Consider the following 17,358-nt stretch of genomic DNA (forward strand, 5'->3'; position numbering starts at 1 on the left):
CTTTGTTCATAACGGATTCTAGCTTGGGGAACAGAAAACTGTATTGAGATCCAATGTTTCATCGATTAGAAAATGTGCTGAATTTCAGCCAAAATCCATCTCCTTCCATCGTCTCCCACTGCCAGCCATTTTTGGTAGTGAGTGGAAACGCCAAGCGGATGCTTCACATTTTATACATCTGGTGAAATATCTGTCTCGTTGTTCTATCTGTGCTTAAACGCTTCTCCAATAGAAATCCCCGATCACGCTTGAAGGCGATGTCATGGCGACGTTGGCTAGCTAAACGCATGCGCAGAAAACGTCATTGGTCTAACGGTCGCCTCGTGACGAACTGCGCATGTGCAGGCCGTCAACTCAAAAGGCACTGCTTCGATAGTGTTTTTGACGAATTTCGAGTAATAACACAAACTACTTAAGACATTGTCTCGAATCTAGGTTTTGCCTTTAGAAAATTAACAAATAAGGAATATTTTTTCACTTCTTTCATTTACTTCTCCAACCCCAAACCCCGGCCTGGTCTACTTAGTCTGCTTCGAACGCTTGCGCTTTTGCGTCTCTGGGTTTAGAAACTCTGTGTCCACACCTTGGCCCACACACCGCGACGCAAGGTGACGTTCAATTGCACCGACGTCAAACGTTGCCCCCCACCATGCGTATTAAATGTATTGTTGTTGGAGTGGTTGTTATGACTGGACAAGGCCTCGGTTTAAATTAGGAGACCCCGCCGTCGCTGCCACGGTAGACCTGCCGATGGAGGGCATGGACATAGACCTGGACCCGGAGCTCATGCAGAAATTTAACTGTATGGGCACCACTGACAAGGATGTCCTCATCTCAGAGTTCCAAAGACTGCTGGGGTTCCAACTCAACCCGGCAGGATGCGCCTTCTTCCTTGATATGACCAACTGGTGAGTTCGTGGATGTGGGGCCTAACTTGGCTAGTAGCTAGCTAAATTTTGACGAGTGTCAAAGAAGCGAGCTAGCTGTCATTTATTGTGGTTGTGTGTGTGATGACTCTCTCGTTCTTTTTCATGTAGTTATAGCTAGATCTACTTGTGCTGATACTTTGAATTTGGCTATGACATTGCTGGGAATTATGCCGTGTTCTTGTGCTAGTCGGAACTCGGAAAATTCCGAGTTGCTGATCCGATGAACGCTACACATGTATAACTAACCAGTTAACGAGTCAGACTTTTCCGAGTTTCCTAGTTTCGATTAGTATGTGAACGCGGCAATAGCTACGTTAGTTATGTGAAACTGTAGCTAACGTCAGATATATATTCGATTATGCTGCGGGGCACTGGTCTATGGACCGCGACGTGAACGGGCAAAAGCGGTGAGGGAGGAGCGCCTTTCTCAAATTAAACAGTAATATACGCTGCTCGGTCATGTTGTCAACAAGGCAGCATGGTGCATACAACATATGTTGTCCATTTTGTGTGCGTGTGTGTTAGAATTTATTTTAAAACTAGTTTTCATTAAATGTTCATTGGGAAGGCAGATACAGCGTTATTGTTTAAAAGCAATCAATTGCATGTGTAAACACAGAATCCTACTCATTATGCTGTGTTCAAAACAACTGTGAACTCTGAAATCTCTGACTTCTGACGTCATTGAGTTTAAGACAACTGGGAACTTGTGAAAAAATGAGCTCCAACTGGGGAAGATCGATTTTAACTGTCATCTAACTCGGAATTCCAACTCAGGAACTCGGGCCTCTTTCTAGAGTTCTGACTTTCTGACCTGAAGAGCACTGACTTCATGACTTGACTTTGTATTTTTCAGAATTCCCAGTTGTCTTGAAAGCACCTTGGGAATTTGGAAAATAATTAGGTAAAATCATGGGGTCATTGATCTTCTAGAAAGATGCCAGAGGTTCTGACTTGGAATTCTGAGTTGGATGACCGTTAAAAACTGTTTTTCCCAGCTGTTCCATTTTTCCCCCAAGTAATACCCAGTTGTCTTGAACACACTGTCGGAAGTCGGAGATATACCAGCTCCCAGTTGATTTGAACGGCGCATTTGAACAGGGGAACCTGGCTCAAGCCTGGGAGGCAGCCCGGTTCCAAAACTAATGCAGTGAACATTTTCCCTGGACCAGATTCATCGAATCAACTCAATAACCACACTCCCATCCAGTTTTTATGCGAGTAAAGTCATATCGTATGAAAAAAAAACATTTTTATGCCAGTAAAGATCACGTTGGATAAAAAATGTCATGACATGTCTGATGGAAGCAGCAATTTCTTTTTAAATGAACTTTCCGATTGTCAACAAAACATGATAGACAAGGTGGAATCTTTTTGTTGTTAAAATGAATTATGTGAGAAATGCAGGTGGAAATGCTTTTATGTGCAAATATTGCTTTAATAACCATCATATTGAAGTAAACTTGGGAGTCATGCGATGACATGTTGTGTGGTCCTCCCATTACGATTCGTCAGGAAAGCATGCAGTTTATTAGGCTACAGATTGAACAAATTTAAGATGAACTTCACCAGGTGGCGCAAGTGGTGAGCTTGATGCTCCTTTCCAACAAATATCGAGGGTCTTATTCTGGTGACATGATCATCGATGCTTGGCAGCTGTTTGACAAATAAAAATGATCTTGCTCTTTGGTCCATAATAATTTCATCATGCAGGCTATACATGCCCTGTAGTTAACACTTGCCAATACCGTAGTAGGCACACTCCCTATAAAATATATATAAAAAAAAAAACATCAGTAGAGCTGAAAAATGGGTTTCCATCACAATTTAACTTGTTTTTTTTTGTGGTCCAGCTAAACAACCATGTGCAAGCTCCAGGAGTACATTTTTGAACACCTAGCTAGCAAGTGTTTGTGATATGATGACGTCATTTGATTGGTAGTGAGCTAAGGTAGGCTAGTGATCACGACTTTATCACTGAACAAAATAAAACAACCCTGATATTACCTTGACTCATATTTTTGCCAGGGAAAATCCTTATCACCAAGATACTTATTATATATATATATATATATATATATATATATATATATATATATATATATATATATATATATATATACTGCTCAAAAAAATAAAGGGAACACTTAAACAACACAATGTAACTCCAAGTCAATCACACTTCTGTGAAATCAAACTGTCCACTTAGGAAGCAACACTGATTGACAATAAATTTCACATGTTGTGCAAATGGAATAGACAAAAGGTGGAAATTATAGGCAATTAGCAAGACACCCCCAATAAAGAAGTGGTTCTGCAGGTGGTGACCACAGACCACTTCTCAGTTCCTATGCTTCCTGGCTGATGTTTTGGTCACTTTTGAATGCTGGCGGTGCTTTCACTCTAGTGGTAGCATGAGACTGAGTCTACAACCCACACAAGTGGCTCAGGTAGTGCAGCTCATCCAGGATGGCACATCAATGCGAGCTGTGGCAAGAAGGTTTGCTGTGTCTGTCAGCGTAGTGTCCAGAGCATGGAGGCGCTACCAGGAGACAGGCCAGTACATCAGGAGATGTGGAGGAGGCCGTAGGAGGGCAACAACCCAGCAGCAGGACCGCTACCTCCGCCTTTGTGCAAGGAGGAGCACTGCCAGAGCCCTGCAAAATGACCTCCAGCAGGCCACAAATGTGCATGTGTCTGCTCAAACGGTCAGAAACAGACTCCATGAGGGTGGTATGAGGGCCCGACGTCCACAGGTGGGGGTTGTGCTTACAGCCCAACACTGCAGGACGTTTGGCATTTGCCAGAGAACACCAAGATTGGAAAATTTGCCACTGGCCCCCTGTGCTCTTCACAGATGAAAGCAGGTTCACACGCACATGTGACAGACGTGACAGAGTCTGGAGACGCCGTGGAGAACGTTCTGCTGCCTGCAACATCCTCCAGCATGACCGGTTTGGCGGTGGGTCAGTCATGGTGTGGGGTGGCATTTCTTTGGGGGGCCGCACAGCCCTCCATGTGCTCGCCAGAGGTAGCCTGACTGCCATTAGGTACCGAGATGAGATCCTCAGACCCCTTGTGAGACCATATGCTGGTGCGGTTGGCCCTGGGTTCCTCCTAATGCAAGACAATGCTAGACCTCATGTGGCTGGAGTTTGTCAGCAGTTCCGGCAAGAGGAAGACATTGATGCTATGGACTGGCCCGCCCGTTCCCCAGACCTGAATCCAATTGAGCACATCTGGGACATCATGTCTCGCTCCATCCACCAACGCCACGTTGCACCACAGACTGTCCAGGAGTTGGCGGATGCTTTAGTCCAGGTCTGGGAGGAGATCCCTCAGGAGCATGCCCAGGCGTTGTAGGGAGGTCATACAGGCACGTGGAGGCCACACACACTACTGAGCCTCATTTTGACTTGTTTTAAGGACATTACATTAAAGTTGGATCAGCCTGTAGTGTTGTTTTTCACTTTAATTTTGAGTGTGACTCCAAATCCAGACCTCCATGGGTTGATAAATTTGATTTCCATTGATAATTTGTGTGATTTTGTTGTCAGCACATTCAACTATGTAAAGAAAAAAGTATTTAATAAGAATATTTCATTCATTCAGATCTAGGATGTGTTATTTTAGTGTTCCCTTAATTTTTTTGAGCAGTGTATATATATATTTTTTCAAATGGTTGTTGTGAAGCAGTTTCAGGAACTAGATCAGGTTGAATACTTGCTAATTTCAACATGGCATTGACTCACCCACTCTCCTCAATGTCTTTTGCCATTAAAACAGGAATCTACAGGCAGCCATCGGTGCATATTATGACGTTGAGAGTCCCAGCATCAACACATCATCCATGTCCTTTTTGGAGGATGTGACGATTGGTGAGGGAGAGTCTGTTCCCCCCGACACACCGTTCACAAAGACCTGGAGGATACAGAACACAGGTGGGGGTTACCTTTTATTCATCCAGTTCATATTACCATACGTATGATTCAGTCACAAAAGAAGAAAAACCTTCACTGCAATGTCAGACCTGGAAACCACTGGCCTGTAAACGTGTGTGTGTGGTGCAGGTAAGGTATGAGTAACTGACTGCATGGTTGGCAAGGGAGCTTTCTGTCTTTAAAAATGTGTATGAAATATCTTTGTCTGTGTGTTTCACAGGTGCAGAGTCCTGGCCACCCGGGGTATGTCTGAAGTACATTGGAGGGGACCAGTTTGGCCACATCAACATGGTGATGGTGCGCTGTCTAGAGCCCCAGGAGATCTCAGATGTCAGTGTGCAGATGCACAGCCCTGCGTCACCTGGCATGTACCAGGGCCAATGGAGGATGTGCACAGCCACAGGACAGTTTTACGGAGGTATGTCCCAAACAGTGCAGATGCACTGTTTTGTGGACACATTTTTTCCATAAGGGTGTAAATCATTATAGAAATTATCCAGACACGTTAACCTCTGCAGTCTTTTTTTAAATTTTAAACATTTTATACGTTTGTGTGCAATCGTTTAGCTGTGAAGTCCTTTTTCAAGATTTTTAAGTGGTCAATGTCTTGAAATTGGTCAACTTGACTTTTTATCCTTGATTTACTGAGCATTGGGGTATTTAACTCACAGCACTCTGTCTCCTGGACAGAACACGTCACCCCTAACGCCTGGTGTGCGTCACTCTCTCTGTCCACACAGACGTGATCTGGGTGATCCTCAGTGTAGAGGTGGGGGGCCTGTTGGGCGTGACACAGCAGCTGTCCTCCTTCGAGACAGAGTTCAACACGCAGCCGCACCGCAACGTGGAGGGAGACTTCAACCCCTTCGCCTCGCCACAGAAGAGCAAACACAACGCCGGAGACCACAACAACTTGAAAGACCCTGGAGGAGCCTGGGAGGGCACGCAGGACGCCATCCAGCAAGATCAAAACGGACTGTCTCACAATTCTGTAAATAGAGCATCGAATGGGCTCCAAAGCAATCTATCAGTAGTGACTTACAGTCAGGTATGTATGAATTGATGAACCAAGTTTGGCTTGCCTCGAAACAAGGTGACGTCCACTCCTCATTGTTTTCTGCTTAAACATCGGGCCTCTTGTGTGATATTTCTTGTACAATATTTCTAGAGTTTTGTTTGTTTTTGTTTTCAGTGCCATGTTTGGATGCAGATAAAAACTTCTCTCTTCATGGCTGACTTTGAAACCTCTAATTCAATATAGTGTTTTTGTTGTCACAAAAGTACGGTGTTAGTGAAGTTCGCCGTTTTCCCAGGCGTTGCCACTACTGTACAGTTACAGAATGTGTGTTTGGTAGTGTGTAAAACACAATAGAGCGCTGCTCTGAATTGTAGCACAGACTGATTGTTCGGGAAAGCATGCCGTTTATTAGGCTACCGCTCGTTGACAGAAAGTGGATATTTCTGGTTTTCAGGGGTACAGTATTTTAACAACCTAACGTAGCATGTGTATGAAACTGAAGTTATTAGGCTACAGATGAAGGAAGTTAGGATGAACTTCACAGGGTGGTGAAAGTGCACGGTGATGAGCTTGATGCTCCTTTCCAATAATTATCGAGGGTCTTAACCTGGTGACACGGCGATCGACGCTTGGCTGCCGTTTGACAAATACAAGTAATTTCACTCTTTTGTCCATAATAATCTCATTATGTAGTCTATACCCGCACTGTATCTGCGAGCTGTTGGCTAGAGCTCAACTCATTTTCAGTTTCCCTCTCAGACCACTCCCAGACAGTCCTAGCAAAATTCTTGCTTGAGAAATTGCCCTTTTGCTAAGAAGCTATTTTGTGTTTCTTTTTGACCATTTTAATTGCAAAGGTGCATAAAGATGTCAGAATTCAGAAATATATTTTTTAGCACTATCCACAGAGTTTTGAAACTACAGCGGACGACACGATTCAGTGCACGAGTAAATCGGCACAATCAAATTCAGTTTTTTCAAATTGCCGGCGTCTTGGAGCAAAAACGTAGATAATGTATACTGTGCTAATGACGATACATCAAAAGAGTAACTGAGAGGAATTTACTATACGGCTAACTTAGCAAACAATGTATTTGTGGTAAGTGCATGGGGGGTGCAATATTTATGCTTCTCTGCTATTAAAAACAATCACGGTAAGGTACACTACATTACCAAAAGTATGTGGACACCTGCTCGGCGAACATCTCATTAAAAATATATAATGGGCCTTAATATGGAGTTGGTCCCCCTTTGCTGCTATAACAGCCTCCACTCTTCTGAGAGCTTTCTGCTAGATGTTGAAACATTGCTGCGGGGACTAGCTTTCATTCAGTACAATGGCATTAGTGAGGTCAGGCACTGATGTTGGGCGATTAGGCCTGGCTCGCAGTCGGCGTTCCAATTCATCCCAAAGGTGTTTGATGGGGTTGAGGGCAAGGCTCTGTGCAGGCCAGTCAAGTTCTTCCACACCGATCTCAACAAACTATTTCTGTATGGACCTCACTTTGTGTACGGGGGCATTGTCATGCTGAAACAGGAAAGGGCCAAATCTGCCAAACTCAGATTCGTCCGTCGGCCTTCCAGATGGTGAAGCGTGATTCATCACTCTAGAGAACGCGTTTCTATTGCTCTAGAGTCCAATGGGGCTTTACACCACTCCAGCCAAAGCTTGGCATTGCGCATGGTGATCTTAGGCTTGTGTGCGGCTGCTCGGCCATAGAAACCCATTTCATGAAGCTCCTGACAAACCGTTATTGTGCTGGTGTTGCTTCCAGAGACAGTTTGGAACTCGGTAGTGAGTGTTGTAACTCAGGACATACTATTTTTACGCGCTACACACTTCAGCACTCGGCGGTCCCGTTCTGTGAGCTTCTGTGGCCTACCACTTCGTGGCTGAGCTGTTGTTGCTCCTAGACGTTTCCACTTCACAATAACAGCACTTACAGTTGAGCAGGGCAGCTCTAGCAGAGCAGACCTGACAAACTGACTTGTTGGAAAGGTGGCAACCTATGACAGTGCCATGTTGAAAGTCACTGATCTCTTCAGGAAGGCCATTCTACTGCCAATGTTTGTCTTTAGAGATGGCATGGCTGTGTGCTCAATTCATTTTTTTATTTTTTATTATACACCCATCAGCAACGGGTGTGGCTGAAATATCCGAATCCACTAATTTGAAAGGGTGTCAACATACTTTGTGTGTATATACACTACATTTCAAAAGTTTTGGGTCACTAAGAAATGTGCTTGTTTTTGAAAGAAAAGCACACTTTTTTTTCTTTTCTTTTTGTCCATTAAAATAACATCAAATTGATCAGAAATACAGTGTAGCTTTGTTAATGTTGTAAATGACTATTGTAGCTGGAAATTATTAAAAGCTTACAGAGGCCCATTATCTGTAACCATCACTCCTGTATTCCAATGGCATGTTTTAGCTAATCCAAGGTCATCATTTTAAAAGTCTAATTGATCATTAGAAAACCCTTTTGCAATTATGTTAGCACAACTGAAAACTGTTGTGCTGATTTTAAAGAAGCAATAAAACTGTCCTTCTTTAGACTCGTTAAGTATCTGGAGCATCAGCATTTGTGGGTTCGATTACAGGCTCGAAATGGCCAGAAACAAAGGACTTCTGAAACTCATCAGTCTATTCTTGTTCTGAGAAATGAAGGTTATTCCATGCGAGAAATTGCCAAGAAACTGGAGATCTCGTACAACGCTGTGTACTACTCCCTTCACAGAACAGAGAAAACTGTCTCTAACCAGAATAGAAAGAGGACAACTGAGCAAGAGAACAAGTACATTAGTGTCTAGTTTGAGAAACAGATGCCTTACAAGTCCTCAACTGGCAGCTTCATTAAATAAACTCAGCAAAGAAATAAATGTCCTCTCACTGTCAACTGTATTTATTTTCAACAAACTTAACATGTGTAAATATTTGTATGAACATAACAAGATTCAACAACTGAGACATGAACTGAACAAGTTCCAGACATGTGACTAACAGAAATGGAATAATGTGTCCCTATATATGTCCCTAAATAACAGTCGGTATCTGGTGTGGCCACCAGCTACATTAAGTACTGCAGTGCATCTCCTCCTCATGTACTGCAGCAGATTTGCCAGTACTTGCTGTGAGATGTTACCCCACTCTCCCACCAAGGCACCTGTAAGTTTCCAGACATTTCTAGGTGGAATGGCCCTAGCCCTCACCCTCTGATCCAACAGGTCCCAGACGTGCTGAATGGGATTTGAGATCCGGGCTCTTCGCTGGCCATAGTAGAACATTGACATTTCTGTGTTGCAGGAAATCACGCACAGAAAAAGAAGTATGGCTGGTGGCATTGTCATGCTGGAGGGTTATGTCAGGATGAGCCTGCAGGATAAGTACCACATGAGGGAGGAGGATGTCTTCCCTGTAACGCACAGCGTTGATTGCCTGCATGCAATGACAACAAGCTCAGTCCGATGATGCTGTGACACACCGACCCAGACCATGACGGACCCTCCACCTCCAAATCGATCCCGCTCCAGAGTACAGGCCTCGGTGTAATACTCATTCCTTCGACGATAAACGCGAATCCGACCATCACCCCTGGTGAGACAAAACCGCGACTCATCAGTGAAGAGCACTTTTTGCCAGTCCTGTCTGGTCCAGCGACGGTGGGTTTGTGCCCGTAGGCGACGTTGCCGGTGATGTCTGTTGAGGACCTGCCTTACAACAGGCCTACAAGCCCTCAGTCCAGCCTCTCTCAGCCTATTGCGGACAGTCTGAGCACTGATGGAGGGATTGTGCGTTCCTGATGTAACTCGGGCAGTTGTTGTTGCCATCCTGTACCTGTTCCGCAGGTGTGTATCGATCCTGTGCAGGTGTTGTTACACGTGGTCTGCCACTGCGAAGACGATCAGCTGTCCGTCCTGTCTCCCTGTAGCGCTGTCTTAGGCGTCTCACAGTACGGACATTGCTATTTATTGCCCTGGCCACATCTGCAGTTCTCATGCCTCCTTGTAGCATGCCTAAGGCACATTCATTCAGATGAGCAGGGACCCTGGGCATCTTTCTTTTGGTGTTTTTCAGAGTCAGTACAAAGGCCTCTTTAGTGTCCAAAGTTTTCAGAACTGTGACTTAATTGCCTACCATCTGTAAGCTGTTAGTGTCTTAATGACCGTTGCACAGGTGTCAGTTCATTAATTGTTTATTGAATAAGCACGGGAAACAGTGTTTATACCCTTTACAATGAAGATCTGAAGTTATTTGGATTTTTTTTATTTTTGAAAGACAAGGTCCTGAAAAAGGGACGTTTTTGAGTGTAGTACCCATGAAACACCAGTCTCAAAGTCAACAGTGAAGAGGCGACTCCGGGATGCTGGCCTTCTAGGCAGAGTTCCTCTGTCCAGTGTCTGTGTTCTTTTGCCCATCTTAATTTTTTTTTTTTTTTTGCCAGTCTGAGATATGGCTGTTTCTTTGCTACTCTGCCTAGAAGGCCAGCATACCGGAGTCGCCTCTTTACTGTTGACGTTGAGACTGGTGTTTTGCGGGTACTATTTAATGAAGCTGCCAGTTGAGGACTTGTGAGGCGTCTGTGTCTCAAACTAGACTCTAATGTACTTGTCCTCTTGCTCAGTTGTGCACCAGGGCCTCCCACACCACTTTCTATTCTGGTTAGAGCCAGTTTGCGTTCTGTGAAGGAAGTAGTTCACAGCGTTGTACAAGATCTTCAGTTTCTTGGCAATTTCTCGCATGGAATAGTCTTAATTTCTCAGAACAAGAATGGACTGACGAGTTTCAGAAGAAAGTTCTTTGTTTCTGGCCATTTTGAGCCTGTAATCGAACCCACAAATGCTGATGCTCCAGATACTCAACTAGTCTAAAGAAGGACAGTTTTATTGCTTCTTTAATCAGGACATCAGTTTTCAGCTGTGCTAACATAATTGCAAAAGGGTTTTCTAATGATCAATTAGCCTTTTAAAATTATGAACTTGGATTAGCTAACACAACATGCCATATGATCACAGAAGTAGCTACAATAGTCATTTACAACTTTAACAATGTCTATACTGTATTTCTGATCAATTTGGTGCTATTTTAATGGACAAAAAATGTATTTTTCTTTCAAAAAGAAGGACATTTCTAAGTGACTCAAACTTTTGAACGGTTATGTGTGTACTTAATAGGTATTAACACCAGTAACCTGGATCCCATAACCACTCTTCACATTTCCTGAATTATTATTATTTTTTTATGACAAGATCTGGGAAATTACAACATTTCCCCCCCAATGTGGCACTAACGTAATTCCACAAAATATACAACATGCACCGCAGCAGTTTGGCAAAAAAAATTATGGCACATTATCTAAACATGTTGTCACATGGAAGCCTTTAGCCTAGCGGATTTACTTCACACAAAGTCGCCATAAATTCAAAGCACATGCATAATTGAAACTGTCGGACTGCACACAAGACCCAAATGCAGTTTAGAGTTCTAATTAGAACTGAAAATGTTATTCTGATCCAAGCCCGGTGAGCAGAAGCCCGAGCCCAGGCCTGTTCCGCCATCACAGAAATGAAATGATTCCGAACCTGAAAAAAAAAATGAAAAAAAGCCAGACTTCTAGTAAACAGTAGGCTATATTGATTTAAACTGGTGTTGAGGAGAACACGGTGGAGGCGGGCGGCAATGGAGTGAGGAAACAGACATTGGGCCTAGAAAAAGCAGAGAGAAAGGAAAACTCACTTTAGATATGAGCAACTGAATGATGAAAATATTGGAATAAAGTAGGCTAATGCAATTGAAGGCATGTATCAAATTGTTGCTTATACTGAAACTCCTAAAGTTGTATCCAACTGTTATACTAATTGTGTGTAACAAATCTGTTAGATTTTTCACTGAATCTCTGTATGGATATTTGGTAACAATTAGGTTGGGGAAATATTAGCTAAGTACTAATGATCATATTTTATTCTAGTTTGCTCATACATTGGCAAGAAAAAGTATGTGAACCCTTTGGAAATACCTGGATTTCTGCATAAATTGGTCATGAAATGTTATCTGATCTTCATCTAGGTCACAATAATAGACAAATGGTCTGCTTAAACTAATAACACTCAAACAATTATACGTTTTGTCTTTATTGAACACACTGTGTAAACATTCACAGTGCAGGGTGGATGAAGTATGTGAACCCTTGGATTTGATAACTGGTTGACCCTCCTTTGGCAGCAATAACCTCAACCAAACGTTTTCTGTAGTTGCGGATCAGACCTGCACAACGGTCAGGAGGAATTTTGTATCATTCCTCTTTGCAAAACTGTTTCAGTTTCAGCAATTTTCTTGGGATGTCTGGTGTGAACTGCTCTCTTGAGGTCATGCCACAGCATCTCAATCGGGTTGAGGTCAGGACTGGGCCACTCCAGAAGGCGTATTTTATTCTGAAGCCATTCTGTTGTTGATTTACTTCTGTGTTTTGGGTCGTTGTCCTGTTGCGTCACCCAACTTCTGTTGAGCTTCAATTGGCAGACAGACAGCCTAATATTCTCCTGAAAAATGTCTTGATAAACTTGAATTCTTTTTTCCGTTGACGATAGCAAGCTGTCCAGGCCCTGAGGCAGCAAAGCAGCTCCAAACAACCTTTACAGTTGGGATGAGGTTTTGATGTTGGTGTGCTGGGCCTTTTTTTTTTTTTTTTTACACAGTCGTGTGTGTGTGTGTGTGTGTGTGTGTGTGTGTGTGTGTGTGTGTGTGTGTGTGTGTGTGTGTGTGTGTGTGTGTGTGTGTGTGTGTGTGTGTGTGTGTGTGTGTGTGTGTGTGTGTGTGTGTGTGTGTGTGTGTGTGTGTGTGTGTGTGTGTGTGTGTGTGTCTGTCTGTTCCTTCCGAACAACTCAACTGTAGTTTCATCTGTCCACAGAATATTTTGCCAGTAGCGCTGTGGAACATCCAGGTGCACTTTTGCAAACTTCAGCCGTGCAGCAATGTTTTTTTAGACAGAAGTGGCTTCTTCCGTGGTGTCCTCCCATGAACACCATTCTTGTTTAGTGTTTTCCATATCGTAGACTTGTCAACAGAGATGTTAGCATGTTCCAGAGATGTCTGTAAGTCTTTAGCTGACACTCTAGGATTCTTCTTAACCTCATTGAGCATTCTGCGCTGTGCTCTTGCAGTCATCTTTGCAGGACGGCCACTCCTAGGGAGAGTAGCAACAGTGCTGAACTTGATCAATTTCTAGACATTTTGTGGACTGATGAACATCAAGGCTTTTAGAGATACTTTTGTAATCCTTTCCAGCTTTATGCAAGTCAACAATTCTTAGGTCTTCTGAGATCTCTTTTGTTCGACGCATGGTTCACATCAGGCAATGCTTCTTGTGAATAGCAAACTCAAATTTTGTTTTAATTTGTATTTTTAATATTTTTCATAGGGCAAGGCAGCTCTAACCAACATATCTCATCTCAATGATTGGACTCCAGGTTAGCTGACTCCTGACTCCAATTAGCTTTTTGAGAAGTCATTAGCCTAGGGGTTCACATACTTTTACAACCTACACTGAATTTTTATATGATATAATCAATATAGACAATAAGAAATTCAATAATTTTTGTGTTATTAGTTTATGCCCACTATGTTTGTCTATTGTTGTGACTTAGATAAAGATCAGATCAAATTTGATGACCAATTTAGGCAGAAATCCAGGTAATTCCAAAGGGTTTTCTTGCCACTGTATATTAGCTGATAACATTTTGAACAAGTCTGCTTGCTCTTCACTCGTGTAGTGGCCTGTCCTACTCCCAACCAAAAGCCTGTGACTTGTCTGATAATCAATCAATGTGATTTTGTGTCACTGAATCTCTATTTATTTGGTCTCTGGCAGGACATGTGGTAGATGAGCAAAAAAATAAATTAACTATCACTGATCAGAAACATTCAGTGTGCAATAATGTAGCCTAAATCCAGTGTATATTTATATGTTGACTCACGTTGTCGTCTTTTTTTTTTTATATAGAGCCTAGGCTATTTTCCTATTGTGCCAATCCCAAAATCCTGACTCCTGTCTCGCATTAAATACCTAACTTTATTCTGTAATCCATAGGTTGCATTATCAAAGCACGTCTCGCCTATGCATGTCAAAATACCGCTATAACATTTATCCTGCTTCTCTGCACTATCTCTCTTATTGCTGCCCATATGAGCGCCTAGGTCGATTTTAGTTTTTTTTAAAAGCAGAGTTGGTCCCTGTTAAAATACCTTGATATTTAAACAATTACCTCCAGTCGTCTCCCTGTTATTCGTGAGTTGATTTGTATTATAATAATAATATCGATTTTGCCAAATAGGAGATATTCTCTCACCTTTGATCATTTTGACTTTTGTTTGACCGCCGTTACAAAGTTTGTATGATTCGATAACGCTATAGCCTATTCGGGGTGCGCCCTATGCCTGAATTAATTAATAATGCTCAGAATTTATGAACGCCATCTTTCGCAATTCACAAAAATGTCACTGGCAATCAAAGTTACTGTATCATTACTAAATATCAGTTTCACTTTCGGTGAAGTCTTTATATATTTTGGGAGAACCCTGGCATAGTAACCATATCTTTGTTTTAAGATTTTTGTGGTATTTCCCGGGACTCTCTGCCACGTATACTCTCGCTCCGGCCTCTAGGTCATCAGGCTGCTGATTATCCCGCACACTTGTCACCATCGTCTCGCGCACCTGCGCCTCATGACAATCACCTGGACTCAATCACCTCGTTGATTATCTTCCCTATATCTGTCACTCCCCTTAGTTCTTTCCTCAGGTGTTACTGGCTCTGTTTTCATGTCGGTGTGTTTGTTTCGTGTTTAATTGTTTCTTTTATTTATAAAAACACTCACTCCCTGAACTTGCTTCCTGACTCTCAGGGCACACTCGTTACACTCTCGGTATAAATATTAATTATTCTTGGTATTGAAATGTAGTAGATTTTTGGGAAAATATTCATCCATAGTACTTAATTGTTACCGAGAAATGAATTGATATTGAGATAAACACGGCTGCATTGGCCTTTTTTAAAGTCTTGGACTAAAGCATTCTCAATGGAGGTTCTCCTTGTAGTCCTAATCTGTGTCTGGAAAAGCATCCCTATATGACAGTTCGTGGTTACAATATCCTCACCGAGCAACAACATCCACCACTACAGCTGCTGTACTCCACCTGCTTTGCCAAGTTTATTGCCTTTAATGATGCAAGTTATTTTATTGTTTTTATGGATTTACCTGTATATATGATAATAACCCGGTCAGTTTGCCACCATATAGCCCTCAGAGATGCTTGGATATGTGTGTGTCCGTGCCTGCTCGAAATCACCTCATACTTCTGTTATAGCTAGCCATTTTTTTAATTCTAGACTGTAAATGTACTGCCACTCCTGGCTGGGTACACCTGACTTTACAGAAACCCATGCCTCTGTTGCTCATTCACAGCTTTTAATGACTCAATAATGGACTGAGGTACTGCAGAGCTTATCTTTCTGAGGGATACAGATGTGCTTTATGTAAGGGCCTGCCCTGTTCAGGAGGGTGCTGCTTCCTTACTGGCCTGCGACACCGGACACGTAACTTTTGCGAACCTTGAGAAACCCCTATTAAATTCAATGAAAACCTGGCCGTGAGCACGCCGACTCCGCAGGAGGCATGCGCCGTTCAGCGTAAAATTGCGCACCGGTTCTAATTTCAAGATTTGCCACACGCAGCTCCCACCCGAGAACAACGTGATAGAGCGGCCCACACTGCTCATGCCGGGAAAAAGTTACACCTGCAGTGTAGTAGGGGGGGGGGAGTACTGTTGTCCCAATGCCCCAGTGTAAGAGAATTTTCAGATCGAAATGTAATGAACGGCGCTTGTACGATTCCCTATTCTAAGCGACAGGCAATCTCATATTTGTTCTACACAATGCATTTCTATCGACCACGTTCTTAGCATTTCACTTTACTGATCTCATACCATGCATTTGACTGTGTTCTGTGTCTCTCCCCAGGGTATTCATGGCCCCTATCCGTTTGGCCAGAGTTAGAAAGATGGAGATCCAGGCGGTGCTGAACTGACCTGGGTATGTTGAGGCAGGGGCACCGGAGAGGGGAGTGACATATTTCATACAGACTCCAGACAACCCTCTTCCTTGCCCCAATCCACTAAAACACAAGCTACAGAGAGAACAAGGATGCACCTACCCCAGCGAATAACCCCCTACCAACATCATCAGCACCCTCCTGAGATCTGCATGTGTAAATGCTACATAATGAGTGCTATAAATCCTAAAAAAGAAATCATACTACTACACAGCTGTTTTTAGTTTTCTTTCAACACACCTCAGTGAGTAAGGACTGCTGGATGAGTTAAGCAAAGGGATGGATGTGTGTGTGCTTGAGCAAATGACATGTGTGAGTGAAAAAAGCCATCTAAAACTATTTTGCCTTGGTGAGCAATTGTACAGTTGAAGTCGGAAGTTTACATGCACTTAGGTTGGAGTCATTAACTCGTTTTTCAACCACTCCACAAATTTCTTGTTAACTAACTATAGTTTTGGCAAGTCGGTTAGGACATCTACTTTGCATGACACAAGTTATTTTTCCCAAAATTCAATTCACTGTATCACAATTCCAGTGGGTCAGAGTTTACATACACAAAGTATGTTTAAACAGCATGGACAATTCCAGAAAATTATGTCATGGCTTTAGAATCTTCTGATAGGCTAATTGACATAATTTTAGTCAATTGGAGGTGTACCTGTGGATGTATTTCAAGGCCTACCTTCAAACTCAGTGCCTCTTCACTTGACATCATGGGAAAATCAAAAGAAATCAGCCAAGACCTCCAGAAAAAGAATTGTAGACCTCCACAGGTCTGGTTCATCCTTGGGAGCAATTTCCAAACGCCTGAAGGTACCACGTTCATCTATACAAACAATAGTACTTAAGTATAAACATCATGGGACCACGCAGCTGTCATGCCGCTCAGGAAGGAGACGCGTTCTATCTCCTAGAGATGAACGTACTTTGGTGCAAAAAGTGCAAATCAATCCCAGAACAACAGCAAAGAACCTTGTGAAGATGCTGGAGGAAACGGGTACAAAAGTATCTATATCCACAGTAAAATGAGTCCTATATCGACATAACCTGAAAGGCCGCTCAGCAAGGAAGAAACCACTGCTCCAAAACCGCCATTAAAAAAAGCCAGACTACGGTTTGCAACTGCACATGGGGACAAAGATCGTACTTTTTGGAGAAATGTCCTCTGGTCTGATGAAACAAAAATAGAACTGTTTGGCCATAATGAGCATCGTTATGTTTGGAGGAAAAAGGGGGAGGCTTGCAAGCCGAAGAACACCATCTCAACCGTGAAGCACGGGGGTGGCAGCATCATGTTGTGGGGGTGCTTTGTTGCAGGAGGGACTGGTGCACTGAACAAAATAGATGGCATCATGTGGAAGGAAAA

The 17,358-nt window shown here is 42.9% G+C and overlaps 1 protein-coding gene across 1 annotated transcript; it reads left to right on the top strand.

The window, feature by feature from the left end:
* Window positions 1-287: 287 nt before the first annotated feature.
* On the top strand, window positions 288-16,201 carry LOC139536530 (protein ILRUN). Its single transcript, XM_071337105.1, has 5 exons — window positions 288-908; window positions 4,716-4,870; window positions 5,091-5,288; window positions 5,611-5,918; window positions 15,902-16,201. Exons 1-5 carry the CDS (start codon window positions 661-663, stop codon window positions 15,935-15,937), a joined length of 945 nt encoding a protein of 314 aa, XP_071193206.1. The 5' UTR covers window positions 288-660; the 3' UTR covers window positions 15,938-16,201.
* The last annotated feature ends 1,157 nt before the right edge of the window (window positions 16,202-17,358 follow it).

Source organism: Salvelinus alpinus, chromosome 12 (assembly GCF_045679555.1).
Source record: "Salvelinus alpinus chromosome 12, SLU_Salpinus.1, whole genome shotgun sequence".
Lineage (NCBI taxonomy): Eukaryota > Metazoa > Chordata > Actinopteri > Salmoniformes > Salmonidae > Salvelinus > Salvelinus alpinus.